Source organism: Agelaius tricolor, unplaced genomic scaffold (genome assembly GCF_023055355.1).
Source record: "Agelaius tricolor isolate 1412-34295 unplaced genomic scaffold, bAgeTri1.0.p SCAF_3, whole genome shotgun sequence".
NCBI classification, from domain to species: domain Eukaryota; kingdom Metazoa; phylum Chordata; class Aves; order Passeriformes; family Icteridae; genus Agelaius; species Agelaius tricolor.
The window spans coordinates 39,901,226-39,916,056 of NW_027269263.1; the positions used below are offsets into that span (position 1 = coordinate 39,901,226).

General features: G+C 38.6%; 1 protein-coding gene across 1 annotated transcript in view; it reads right to left on the bottom strand.

Annotated features, from left to right (window-relative positions):
• ARID2 (AT-rich interaction domain 2) overlaps positions 1–14,813 on the bottom strand; it is a 93,475-nt gene extending 78,662 nt beyond the window's left edge. The window contains exons 1-3 of the mRNA XM_071423554.1: positions 13,863–14,813; positions 13,609–13,702; positions 12,390–12,487 (exon numbers count right to left, since the gene is read on the bottom strand). Of these exons, the coding sequence (XP_071279655.1) occupies positions 12,390–12,487; positions 13,609–13,702; positions 13,863–13,954 (284 nt within the window). The 5' untranslated portion in view covers positions 13,955–14,813. The remainder of the gene's footprint in view (positions 1–12,389; positions 12,488–13,608; positions 13,703–13,862) is intronic.
• Positions 14,814–14,831: the final 18 nt, after the last annotated feature.

Sequence of the window (14,831 nt, forward strand, 5' to 3'; positions counted from 1 at the left end):
CCAAGCGACAACAGCATTTGAAGAAATTCACCCTGTTCCACAATGGTAACTTTCTCAGCTTTCTTAAGTGAAGCAATGCCCATGAAAAACTATTTTCCAAGATGAGACCTTTCTCCCTGCAAGCTATTTAAGGAACAGATAAAATCCTTTATTTGATTATATGCAATTTTATGCCTTTATGGTAGTTTAATACAAGGACAGAAGTAAGTGTAATTGTGATAATGGTAGATTTTTTTTAAACCAAAATGAAAAAGGTAAATTCAGTGTTAATGAAAAAATATAAACTAACAGAAGAGAAATAAATTCTGCACGTGCAGCCCTGGTAATGTAAGCGAAGAGGCAGAAGAACCACTCTAAGGTTTATACCAGTTAATCAGAACCTCACTGGAGGAAAGCAGATGGTGCAACTCAGTACTTTACAAATGACAGTCTTCACTCAGCAGCAACCTAGCATCTGGGAAACAAGTCAATTAATATCCAGTGAACAATGTAAATGAGGGAGTTGGCTATTAAAGAGTAACTTACCAGCATTTCATTACATAACCCCCCCTTTTCTTTCTACAGTGTCTACCTCATCTGCCCTTCCAAACAGTGTTCTCTCCAAAATTCCCATTCCTGTCTTTTGACCCAGTGCATGAATGCACCCACCTCACTCAACACTTGTATTTCTTCTGTCTGCCATTCAACCACCTATGCACAAAAGGTGTCCTCTCCTGCTCTCATTAAAATACCTTCAAACAGCTTGTCTTTCCTCTCTCTTGGCCTACAGGTGACTGAGAAGCAGCAGTGTTTTATCTGGCCCAGCTGGCGGCAGAGTTGGCATGTGCCTCCAGCTGGGCTCCTGAATATTCAGAGTACAAGTGTCTCCTACCAGGACAGTACCTGTGCACCTTACATCCTCCAAGCTACACATCTGCATCAGCTGGCTGCCTGCTCAGGAGAGTGAGTCTTTGCAATGGGCAGCTGCTAAGTCAAGAAATACATGAAGTCTCTGAAGCCACAAACCATAGCACACACATAACATCTGAGCCAAAAAAAGCCTTGAGGAAAAAGACAAGAGGGTCACTTCCCCCTAGTGGCTTTTTACAGTAGAATCTTGTATTGGGAACCTTTGAAAGACTCATCCAGTAAGGCAATCAGGTCCACAATCCCATATATTTATAATGTTACTGTATGTTATAAGATATGTGAACAATGATATTTATCTCATGTCCATTACACTTTAACCTTCCACCATTATTTCCACAATATAAAAAAATGTTTTAGTCATATTTATTTTGATACTGTGGATACTGGAAATCAGCAATACTAGGGATTGCACTATACCAGTGAAAACAATACAAATAAGTAAACTCTTGGTAAGTTTCTGAAAACAAGAAATAATGGAAATAGCTTTTTGTTTTTCTTGCTTAAGGTATGCAGCTCACTTTCCCCACCAAGGAAAACAAGCTTCTCTTAGCTTACACATATAAAGAACAAAACCTGTAACTTTCATAAACCCTTTAAAATGGTAACAACTGCCGAAGTTGCAACTTTTGCTTAGATGGAAAGACCTCCTGAAAACAACTAATAAACAGTCTTTACACCAATTTCAGTATCCTAAGTCTTGAACATATCTTTATTGACTTCACTGGTTTACTTTCCAGTGCTTGCTAAGGCAGCACATTCTGTGTTAATACACATGGTCCAGATGTTACGCACCTGACCTTTACAGTAAGTGCACTGCAGGACTGACACAGGATGCCACCAATTTCAGCCAAACCCCAAAGAGGCATGAATTCTACCTAAGCAAATCTAGATGCAATTCAACATCACCATAAAACTAGCAAAATATTTTTGCTTTCTAACAGGCACATGAATTTATGGCACACAAATAGCCATACAGAAAAGTATCAGTATGCCTAGGAAAGCTGGGTGTTTGTTTGGCATTATGTGCAGAACAGTATGTAATTTTTAAGTCCCCTTTTGCTTTGATCTTAAGAAGCACTCTCTTCTACAGCTGGACTAATCCTACTTACAAGACAATTAAACTGCTTATTAGGAGAATGAAAACTACTAGAGAAAAATGAGAATTGTATACTGGCAATATAAAAATCTAAGTAGAAAAAGCCATTGTATTTATCTACCACAAAACCTACCTTTCTAGGAGCTATGTTTCAGTAACAACAGCATATTGACTACAGGACATATTAATGAAACAACACTAAATATTATTAAATCATTGGCACCAAGTATTGTATTTTCATTTTCTAATCTTTTACCTTTTTACTGTGACACCATATGCTTTGACTAACATAACACCATTCTAATTAATAACTTCATGTTACATAAACAGAGAAGGACATGGCATTAAACAGGGTAAAAAGTTCGGCAAAGTTGGAAAAAAATACAATAATCTGAAGCATTTTTTGGGAAAAAAAATCCAAAAACCCCACTTACTAGAAGTGTTCCAAACTGTGTGACAGTTAGGGCCCTGTATATTCTTCAAATCCGACTAAACACAGTATTTCACTACAGGGGTCAGCCTTTGCACATACCTCTGCTCAGAAACAGTATTTCCACTTTAAAAATAAATAAATTAAAAATTGAATTTCTATGCCTTAGAATTACAAAAATGACCTTGGAAGAACAAGCGAAATGTCCCCAATGCTGCAATGCCTGACTAGGTCCCACAGAGTACCTGAAAACACATTTTTTAGGTGTGTGAAATACCCTTTATACATTCATCTGGATCCTGTGAATGCAGCATGCCCACAGCTGCAGAATTTGTTTTTCAGGTACCACAGAATCTATTAGTGTTTTGCTGTAAAATTCAGTATTTTACTGTTGCTAGGCACCTGACATTTAGTGCTTTGTCCTCTTGCCCTTTTACTTGCATACATCCTTTTTTTCCTTCAATTTTCTTACAATTAGAAATTCATTTGATTACAGTAAATATCCCATGTGGAGTCAATGGGTACAGACATCAAGGGGACAAGGAACAGAGAATGAATTATGGCCTGTAGTCAAAAGATTGAGAAGATGATGATTAGAAGAAATGAGAGACAGAAAGACAGAGCTACATGACCCACATGGGTAACACCATGGAAGGCAAGAGAGTGGAGAACTGATGCCCAGAAAGCAAACTCAAAACCCCTTTAGAAATAACTAATATTAAGATTAATCAATTACTACATTGAATGATGAGTCAAAATGATGTGTACATTGATACAACAAATTAATACTGCTATGAAATTAATTCCCATTTCTCACAGAGAGCACAAGGCTCTACTGTAAAGAATATTCTCTAGAAACACAGTTACAGTTGTACATTCATACTTATATGAGGCAATTCCTGATTTTTTTTCAGGTATTTACTGTATAACTGTAGCATTACATGAACATGTACTGTTAGAAATTTTAATTTTCCTGGGGTTTCACAGATGGTATTAGGGTGTGAAAAGCAGCCAAGAAACAGCTCCAAAATCTACAACATTTCAAAGCTATACTATCACCCCAAAATTACAGAGGACATCTGTGAACTCTGTAACTGTTTACCTGGCCAGTGCCTGGATTCTACATCATTTCATGGAGATCACTAGAAAATGGACACTCCTGACCAAAATAATCAGGTAAGGAAGAACTATTCCTAATAGTATTTCCACAAGTTTTCTTCTAATATATCGATTTGAAGAGCAAACAAACTCATACACATAGTTCTGCACCTATCCTACACCATAATAATTATAATATACTCAAAGATTTACCTCCAGAGTAAACTATTTTCATTTAGCTTAATTGAGCCCCTGGGATGTACCCCGAATGGAAAGTTCCCCCAGTACATTATGTTCCAGTAATACAGGTTGTTATGGCACTTCAAAGAAATTGACCAGAGCTACTCAAAGTTAGTCACAGGATTTGGTGATCTACGGACCTGAGAATCCCTGCACGTGGTTTATCATGGAAGCATGGCAACCTCTGCACTGGGAGGCAGAGGCCAACCAGCAGACCTCACAGCACGTAACAGTGAAGAAACACATGCAGCCATAAGTGTGGGCCATCTAAACCTCAGCAGCCATGTCAAAAGTCCACCAAACTCTGAGAGAAAAGCTCCCTGAAACAGAGTGACTGTCTTACAAGATTTTTATGTATCTTAAGCAGATATGGATTGATAAGTAACACTGTAAATTATTCTGAGAGACTAATAATCTCAACTGTTGCTCCTCCCACACCAATAGAAAATAGTACGAAGACAGTTCACTCTTACAGACAAACATGCTCCAGTGTATCATTCAACAAAACTACACTCTATTATAACCCTATTATGTGTGATCTCTCTTGCAACATAGCTGCCTTGCTACAATTTATCTGGAGTTAAAATAAATGCACGCACATTCAGTTTAAAGATAGGAAAACAGTAAGCGGAGTACTCAGCTTTACTACCTTACCGTTAAAAATGTAATTCAGGTCTGGTTAAGACTTGAACTTGTTGCTCCAAGGAGACTGTATTTGAGATGTGATACCTAGCTCACTAATCTAGTACTTCAGGCAAAGCCTAAGCTCACTATTCTGGGGACCATCTTGCTGTTTTATTATCCTCCCTCAAGATAAGCTTCTTTCTTTCAACCGCTTCAATATTTCTCTGCTTAGGTATCCCAAGTTTATTTATTCCCTAAGGAATAAAGATTGTTCTTCCTCTCATCTGTGCTGTATTTTCTGCTTCTCAACACTGTAGAGGGCAAATAACCTTATGAATAGTTTTACTTTCCTCATATATTCCTAATTTATATTCATTTTCAAATATTTAAGATATGAGATAGAAGCATGAAGAGACACAAACCTGCATTAAAGAGCTTAAAGTCTCACACTTCTCTTTGAGATAGGTAAACAAACATCAGTATAGCCATTTTCTAAATATGAATAAAAATATTGTAAATGATTTAACTAAGGCCACAGAATCAATATGTGTCAGACTGGTAACCAGAAACAAGATCACGTGATGGGATCTCTGGCCTATACCCAATCTCCTCTGTGAACTGCGCTGACCTGTAATAATGTGGACTGATACTACCAGTAACTCCAAGCAGTCCCATTTAAGCTGTAAAACACCACTACAACACTCAGAACAAGCATTTTAAAACAAAACACAGCAAAACAAAACACAAACAGCTCATTCTCATGATCTTACATATTTAGTTCTCAGTTCTCCAATTCACAGAACATAACATTAGCGCTGTTTGAAAAATAAAACAGGATTTCTCAACTACTGATTAAAGAGGAATTTTAAAAGACAGTAACAGTAGCCTCTTTTTATGGATAGTTTAACTAAGGATCAAAATGAAGACATTTTCCTGTCAGAATTGGATTCTATAAAACAATTATTAACAGGATTAAAACTATATTCTATAAAAACAATTATTAAAAATTAAAACTGGATTATTATAAAAATAATTGGCTTTAATGTATTTGGGTTTCATCTTATTTGACATACACTCTCAAAGTAAAAATCTGAACCTCTGTGTGCCTCTGGTACCTCATCTGTAAAAACTAACAAATCGTATTTCTCTATTTCACTACTGGGGAAAGGGTTAAGAAAGAAAAGGAAAAAAAGAGTATGAAAGTCTTATCTATTGAGATTTAACTGCAAATAAGCAAGGTAATTAAAGGCTGCTAGCTCCAGAATAAAATTAAACAAACAAAAAAACAACCAAAACCAAACCAAACAACTTCTCTTAGCCCAGGCTTATTCCATTTAACAAGGAAAGAAGTAATACCCTTGCATTCCATATGCATTCTTGATCATATTGTAATTAGCTTAGCATTCATTCAAACCTAAGACATTACAACAGATACTAATAATTTTAAGGCATAAATTCATTTAAATACTGTTTTGGTTTAAGAATAGAAAATGGTTCTTAAATAATTAAGTTTCCACTAATTCTTAGAAGATTAAGTAGGTGCTTGAAGTCACCACATTTACTACAGTGTTGCCAGAAACTTGCTCTTTGTAGATTATTAGTTCTGATATCTGCCCATATAAGCTTTCAAGTTAAACAATCAGAATTCTGAATTAAAACTGAAGAACAACAATCACCCCTCCCCAAATAAACTAATGAACTTCAGCATGACAGCAGCAACTTAGGTAGTTTCTACAAAAAGCTTGCAGAAAATAATCAGGAAAATATGTTAATGTTCATCACACTAACTTTTCACTACATCTTCCAGCAGTAACAAGAAGTTTACCCTCTGAAGAAAAAGCTGAGAAACTTTGATAGAGGCCAAATTCATCTGCACAGTAAACTGGTATCACAATGTCATTCTAATGAAGAGCAATTTTAAGGTAGCTATGTCCCCTTTCACTTGCTGCTTGCTCCCTTCAGATGAGTCCTAATGCAAATGTTGTATTGTAAAACTTCTGTTTTCCTTTGAGCAAACGCCCAGAACCTTGACAAGACCACATCCATCCAAATAAGTAACTTCTATTGAGAGACATTCTGAGATTTTAACAACCAACATATTTAATTTCCCTAAATAAGCTTTATTTCATGAGCAGTAACTAGTCTTGATTGTATGTTGGCTATATGATTCAGTACAACTAAAACAAAATTCCCCCTTCAACTATGTAAAATATTCACTTCAGACTTTAAAAGAAAGGCCTTAGACACCTGACTGAAACATGCATTACAATTTTTGTTTTGAGGAAGGAAATGCAAATTTTAAGAAGAAATCATAAAAATGTCATCCATGTATTTGTTTCCTGTCTTGCCAGTGACTGCAGGATTTGGGACAAAATTAAGTGCAAAAGATTCCACAAGATCAAGTCCATAGGTATGCAAGATGAAAGCCTTCATTATGGCATTATTCAAGGATGGACAAAACCTGTAAGGTCAGCTGGTCTCTATGCCATTCCTGGCTCATTACCTGTTGCACATGTATTGGTGTCCTGGCCAGGCTAGTGCCTGGTATGGGGGTTCCCCTGTGCCCTGCCTGACATACTATTCATACCAGAAGGTATTCAGGTATATCTTGGGGGGTTTTGTGCTGACTGCTCTGAATTTTCTCCTTCAGTTTTATCTCAGCTTACACATTAAAACAACCTCTTCTTTTATTTAAAATTACCTCCCTTTTAGGTGTTTAGACCCTTCAAAATGCTTGGAAGATATAATTTCCCCTTCTCACACAAACTGTTAATTGAGCCAAGCAAAACATATTTATCTTTTTTTTAATAATCAATTAGTCCTTTCAGCTTTCTTAACATTTTGCTGCTCTTCTCTGAGTTTCTGCTAAGCTACCCCACCTGTTGCAAAAGCTCTGAAGTAAAACAGTACTCTAAACACAGTCCCATAATCTTGTATAAAAATCCATCTCCCATTTGTCTAATGTTTGCTCAATGCCACGGTGGATGCAACCTAAACTTGTTCTAAATTTTACAAAGTCTATATATCATATTTCAAATTGGGGGCTGTCCTTCCTGTCAGAAGCATGCACAAATCCCTTGCGTATGAAAGGGAGTTGGGTTCACACAACTGACAGGATTATCAGGCCCATGGTATCACTCCTATCCCTTTTTCAGCAATATTGCTTTCCAGGTTATTCCCTCACAATGAATACCTGGTTTGGATTACGAGCCCTCAATTGTTTTAGATTGCATTTTTCAAACTAAATCTCGAATGTACTTTCCAACATTGTGCCTAATTTCTTTAGATTACCTTTTCTTTTCTGCCCTGTCTTGTGCATAACTCTTCTATCATTGCCTGCTAATGCTGCAAGTGTAGTATTCAACCTCTCATAAAGTTAAGCAAAGCAGACACTAAATATACCTAAAATGGCTAAACTTGTATTACTACGTGCATATGTAAGCACTGATTATACTCTTTTAGCACCTAAAACTGCTGTGACTCACCACATCTATTCTTTATACTTTGTTCTATTTTTGTTTATGGTCCTTCATCCAATTTTTCATTAAGATGACTATCCATATACATAAATAATTTCTTATCAAGAGATTTTTGAGATGCCTTTGAATTTCAGAAAATATTTAAAATTTTACTCTAGCTACAACTCTCTATTCATTTACTGGGGCCTTGAATCTGCAATCAGATCTGGCAAACAAGCCAATCCTGTACTTCTCCATACTCACTGAACTGTGTGCAGATGCTGTTGCAGTATCAGATCCTAATTTTAAACACTAAGCAAGAATAACAAAAACCTCTCCTAAAGTAATTTCTGCTTAGAAAATTCCAGGCTTCTTATTATTGTTTTTCTGATTTTTCTGCCATTATATTACTAAGAATCCCTCTTATCTAGTTCTTAAGCTCATGCTTTTTTTTTTCTTTCCCCCTTTATTTTTTAAAAAATCAGTACTACTGTTTAATTTCTTAGAGGCATCCTGAAGATCAAATGACTTATAAATATCTTCAGATCTTTCAAGAACCCCCTCTATTTGTCATCAATAACTACTTCATATGGTTCTGATTGCAACTGCTCACTGTTTTTTCATCCTACTATATATGGAATTTCAGGAAATTCAGCATAATGGCTTGGCTTAATAACAACTTTATGCAACTTCTCATTTATGAACTGACCACTTTCCTCTCTATTTGACTTCTCCTTACTTCCCCAATATTTACAACAGCAAATTTTTATTCACCTTAAACTATTATTAGCTAATTACTACTGCCTTTGCCCAAAGCATACAATATGCATGTGCTGTCCACCTTTCAGGAATTCTCCACAGAACTAAGACAAATTTATTTTACCTTACAACTAGTCCTTTCATACCATTTATCTTAATGTAGATAAATAACTTTGAAAAGCAACTGATTTTCAGTTCAGTTAGGCATACTTCATTCACACATTTAAGCTTACAAGGTCTCTCACTCCCCCAAAATAGATGAAGATCCACAAACAGAAATAAATGTATCACTTGCACTCACACAAAAACCAACAGAACCTTATACCAACCCATGAGGTCACATCAGCCCAATTCTTTGTAGGACTGTAATGTAATCTACTAATAAGATAAAAAACAGGCTATATTCCATGCTAGCTTTCTTTTTACCGACTGGGTGTTTACCAACAACAACATAAATGTATGTCCACATTACTGATATTTACATGTATTACCCCATACTAAAATATTTTCATTAACATTATGAAATAATTTTTCGAGAAGCATTTAGAAAATGCTTTACTAATTGACCTCAACTGAAATGAAACATCCAATTTGCACTACATCCAAGGGAATTACACTCTGTGTTTCTGTAAAGTCTTACAGAACTACATTAACAAGTACAGTCTATCAATGGTTATCGGCACTGTGGCTTTTGACTGCTCACTAAGAACCACAGTGCATAAATTACTTCACCTGTCAGACAGCTCAAAGCAACAGAGGCACTAACTTTGAATGGTTCAGACTTTCCCTATTATACATTACTTTTTCCAGTGAGAGAAAAGGGAGAGGGCAGTGCAAGGGAGAAGGGGTAGATAAATAGGTTATCATGTATTCAACTATCGCCTATCATAAAACCCATTGGAATTGTATCACAAGTTTAAACAATTCACTTCTTTAATGAAGCCTAACATAGTTTCCCAAAGACACACAGCAAAATTCCAGGACAGTCAAGTGAAAAAGTTATTTGAACAAAAATACAAACTTTAAGAACTGCCTCAATAAATACCATAACCCAATGACTGTTTTGCAAAACATTCAGTTTGATCAAGCCAAGAGGATTACTGACCTCACACAAATAAATCAATTTTTAAATTTGTTTAGATAGTAACTTTAAGTAAAAACAGCAGCATTATTAGTGGCAACACAGTGAAATGAGCAAGTGGTCCATGCAGCTTGAGATTTTATCTCAGTCAAGACACTATGCCAGATGTTCCATAGAAAGAAGCAACTTTCAGCACAAACCATCCCAAATCCCAATCTGCAAACATATTCATGTAGGTGCACGCCACTAAATCCCTCTGAATTCAACAGCATCTCCATCTGCCAAGCAGATCCCTCACTTTACAGTACACATGACATACGATTGGATAAAAATTGAAATACAAGTTGATAGGCCTCAATTTGTCTGGCTTTGCTTGGAAAGTCATTAGAGTAGTGAGGCCAAGACTACAGTCATACTTGAGGTTCACAAGACACTTTTTGCTTTCCAAGGGTAATTGCTCAGCAGTTCATTCAAATCTAGCCTTGTAAGAAACCCCAGATTATGTTCTTCAACACAGACAAGCTAGACCCTTTTAACCAATTTATCATTAGAGCATTCATTCTTTCCCTAGAACTAAATGCTGCTGCCCCCCTTACACCTTCTAGGTTATAGCTAAATAGACATCAACCTAAGAGAGAGACATGTACATACAGTCTTACAACTGCACATGGAAGAAGGTGAACTCAGCTGGGAAACAGTTCCCATCCAACTCGGACCATGTGACAAGCAACAGTGAGTAAAGCAGCAAAATTCAGAAGAAACAAAACCAAACAAAAACCAAAATGATCACTAAAAATCAGTCCACCCCAAAACCAACAACCTTGATAGCTTATTTCAGAATGGCTTAATCACAGAGTTTATGATAAAAATATTTTTAAAGATTCTTCATCTTAACCATTTATCACCAAATTCAAAATAAACAAAAACCCTTTAAATTATTTGCATGTAATCAGTTATATATGTATTCAACAACTGTATTTTAAATAATGTCAATACCAGTATGCCAATAATAAAAATAACATTTTTGTATGTCTGATTCTAATTTAAAAAGTAATATCTTATTAAAAATTAATAGTCATTAGAAGGCTAAATTAACATTGTGTTAACTGTCACAGCATATAATGGCTCTCAAAATACACATGAAAACAGAAATGACATACAATCTTCTACTGCAAAAAGTTAGGCCACTGAAACACTTCAAAATATGGAAATAGAAATAAAAGGTAAAAACAAGAAAACTATCATTTTGCTAATTATATGTAAAATCTAGTCAACTAACAAATTACATGGTCCAAGAGAAAAACTCAAGAAGCAAAAAACCTTTCTATGATGTGACAAATCTTCAGCAACACTATTTCAGTACTATGTAGGAGAGGAGGGGTAAAAAAAAAAAAAAAAGAGGGAAGGATATCCTAAAGCAAGCTTCCCACTTGATTTCTAGGCCTGCCACCAACCTTAAACTCTACTAGAGCTATTAACAATGGTAGTTTCTTTTCTTAACCTGAATCCTAAAGCAATCGTATGCCATCACCAAAAAAAAACCCCAAAATTTCAGTAACTACAAATATCTGGCTAAGGTTTTCCAGACATCACTGAAACTCAGTAACTGCTCCACTGTGCTATGAACTCTACAGCTTCAAGCTGGAAGTCAATCTAGGACAACCAATAGAAAGTGCACCTGTACAATTACTGCATTTCCTAATTCAGAAGGCCAAACTAGAAACAGATAAAGCTTGTGTGTACTCAGCTCACCAAAACAGAAATTCAAAAGCACATACTTATTTTGTACATACTGCACATCTATATTATCATTAACTGCAATGAAAAAATACTGTATTTATAATTCAGAAACAGAAAATTATATTCCTTAACCAACATATTTAACTTCATTCTAAATGAAATATAAGTATCCATATATATAGTATCTAAAACAACTATATACACAATTATTTAAAAATCTTTTCTACAAAAAAATAATCACCCAAACTTAATAAAAATTAATTTTTAAAAAGTAATCTAGTAAATTAATAGTACCATACATAGTAATTTAAAACATTCAATATGAGCTCCATGCAACAATGAAAAATAACCTGTATCACAAAAAATAATCCGCATCATTCCCAAGAAATGCAACCTTATTTTTAAAACCTGCAGAAATTTACTGTTTTACAAGTAATAAAATAATTATTTAGCTCTTTGTATTCTAAAATAGAAGAGAATGATATATGCTGCTAGTAATTGAGAACAATATAATTTGTGCAACACTCCTGCAGATGCATTTTTATTCGACATCTGACCCCACTAAGCAGTAAACAAATTTACATATATCAACACATTTCAGTGCTCCAAATATTAATCTAAGTTTCTATAACTACAATAATGTGATCTCTTAGTAACAGTCCTTTAGTACCGTCATTCTAAAACAATCAAAAAAAATGGCCTCTGACATATATTGTTTGTGTACTTGGGATCCCTTCAAAGTTTAAGGCTTGCAGATGTAAAATAAAAAAACTACAAAACAGAATCACCTTTAACTGATCACTGCACCAGACGAGAAAGGAATTACAAGGTTTTTTTTCTGCTTTATTTTATAGCATTTTAAAAGAGTAGAGATATTTTTATTATTGCACACACTGAAAACTAAATATAACCCCGCACTCAAAAATACTACTGCAACAGCTTGATAGCACTCACCGCAAGTAATACTGTTTTAAAGCGAAGGCAGCGTTAGAACAACTTCTGGGAAAGTTAAACTCTTCTACTATTTCTCCCCACTGATTCTTCTCTGATACCTGTCAAAAACAACACACAAGCCGAGATACACAACGTACACGTAAACATGTTGCTGACAGCGAACATCACAAAAAAAAAACAGGCTGCCATGAAGCAAATAGATAAATATATAAAAAGAAACAAACATGAATGTATATGGGATTTAGGACTATATATATTTTACTGACAGTTGCTAGTAGTCCCCTTTCGAGAATAATCCCGCTTCTCAGGGTTCTTTTACTGCATTTATTTTTTAACATACACATTATTTTTTTCGGGGGGAACGGCCGGGAGTGGTGGTATTGTTTTGGGGTTTGTTTGTTTTTGTTTTTACTGCCTGGACAATAACCAATCGGGAGTCCCTCTGTCGCCCCCTTTTAAATCCTAACGCGGTCCGTTAAAAACCCAAAGAAGTTTAAAATAATGCAGGGAAGTGCTGGCGGGGGGCGCCCCCTGGGCTGCGGGGCGCGGGGGCGCCGGCCCGGGGGGTCCCCCCAACACAGATCCATAGACACAGAGAGGCCTTTCTTTTGAGGCCTACATTTCTGTCCCCAGCCTTGAAGCCTAAAGATGGCTATTTGATTACACACCGTCTTGGGTGCCCCTTTTGTTATTTTTCCCAGGGAAGGGCTCGGAGGGCAGCGCCCGGCCCCCCCCGGCTGCGAGGATCGTTCCCTAGCCCATGCTCCGTGCCGATTATCGATGTTAAACATGCCCGCTAATTTTGAGTTGCACTAAAACTGCACTCAGACTCTTTCCTCTGTCTCTCCCTCTGCAAGAGAGACGCACAGAGCTGCCACCACAGCCGAAAGAAGCCTGGTCTCGCCGCCCAGCAGCTCCCTGCTCCCCCCTCGCCTTCCCGCGGGAGGGGGGCATGGGCGAGGGGGTCCGGCGGAGGCGGAGGAGGCAGGAGTGGGGTGCGCGCCGTACCCCCGGGTCCCCCTCCATCGCTCCGCCGACAAGGCCGAGCCACCAACCTGCCTATCTGCTCGCTTCCTCCTTCCACCCCCCACCTTCTCTAACCGGCTTTAAATAGGACGGTTCCCGGCCACCTCAGCTCCCCCCGCCACCCCCGGGGGTCAGAGGAGACTTTTGGGAAGAGGTTAGTGGGAGGGAAACCCAAATTAAAACTTCCACTCACCTTCCCAAATCCGCCTAAAGTGGTGACTCTGGTATAGAGAGCGTGAAGATCCAGCTCCTTCCCACCCACCACGGGGATCTTCTTAAAAGGAGACCTGCCAAAGGAGATACACACAAAACACCACAACTTGTCAGCTCTGCCCCCTTTTCTCCCCTCGCTGGGGCTGCCGTGTCCTTCAGGGAAGGGGCTGGAAGTTGGATCTGGTCGATTTAAAAGCCTCCCCCCCTCCCGTTCCATCTCCCCATTTTCCTCACCCTCTGCTGTGGTGAAACTGCCGCAGCTCGTCCAGGAAAGCGAGTCCCTTTCTCCGCTGGTCTGCGTGGTTTTTACCCGTCGAATTTGCCATTTTTGTAATAAAAAAGGTTCTCGTAAAAAAAAAATCCAATTAAAAAAAAAAAAAACGGCCGACAACAACAACAACAATCCCCGGCTCCTCCTTGTCTTTAAGAGACCCAGGTGCCCGTGCTCGGCCGGGGATCAGCCATGGAGAGGGGCTTGTTTAAAAAAAAGTTTAAAAGGAATAAGGGAGCCCCGAGAGTGTGGTAATTGCGAGTCCTGTCCCCACACAACACACGGGCGAAGAGGCAGGGAGGGAGAGGGGCACCTCTCAGTAATTCCTCCTCCCGCGGCTGCTGCCTCTCTCAGCACCACAAACCCAGCCGATCCAGCCTGCACATGAGACTCAACATGGTGCTGCTGGATCACACAATGAATTGGGTTACTGTTGTGGTGGGGCGGGGGGGGAGCCGGAGTGAGGTATTGACAGTGTGTGTGTGTTACAGCCGCGGCTCCATGCGATCTCCCTCCCTCGCTCGCTCGCTCCCTCGCTCGCTCTCTTACACACACACACTGTACAGCTACGGCGGCGGCGGCGGTGGCGGCGGCAGCGGGATTCACTTCTCTTCTCGCTCAGACAAAAAGATCTGAGGCCGCCGTGCTTCTGCCTGGACGAGAGCGCGACACAGCGGGCCCCGGAGGCCGGTTCCGGTACTGCAGGAGGCAGCTCCAAAGGCAAAAGCCAGCACAGCCCCAGCAAGCAGTTCCTGGCGGGGAACAATAGGCCCCTCTCGCCGCTAAGGGCTCATCTGCAATGTGCCGCAAACTTCACACAAAGCCGGGCGGAAAGAGGCGAGGGAGAGGGAGAAGAGGGAGGAAAAAAACGGCTACTACCGGCTGTTCCGGGGCGCGGGGCCGGTGCGGGGCCCTCCCGTGCCAGGCTCGCG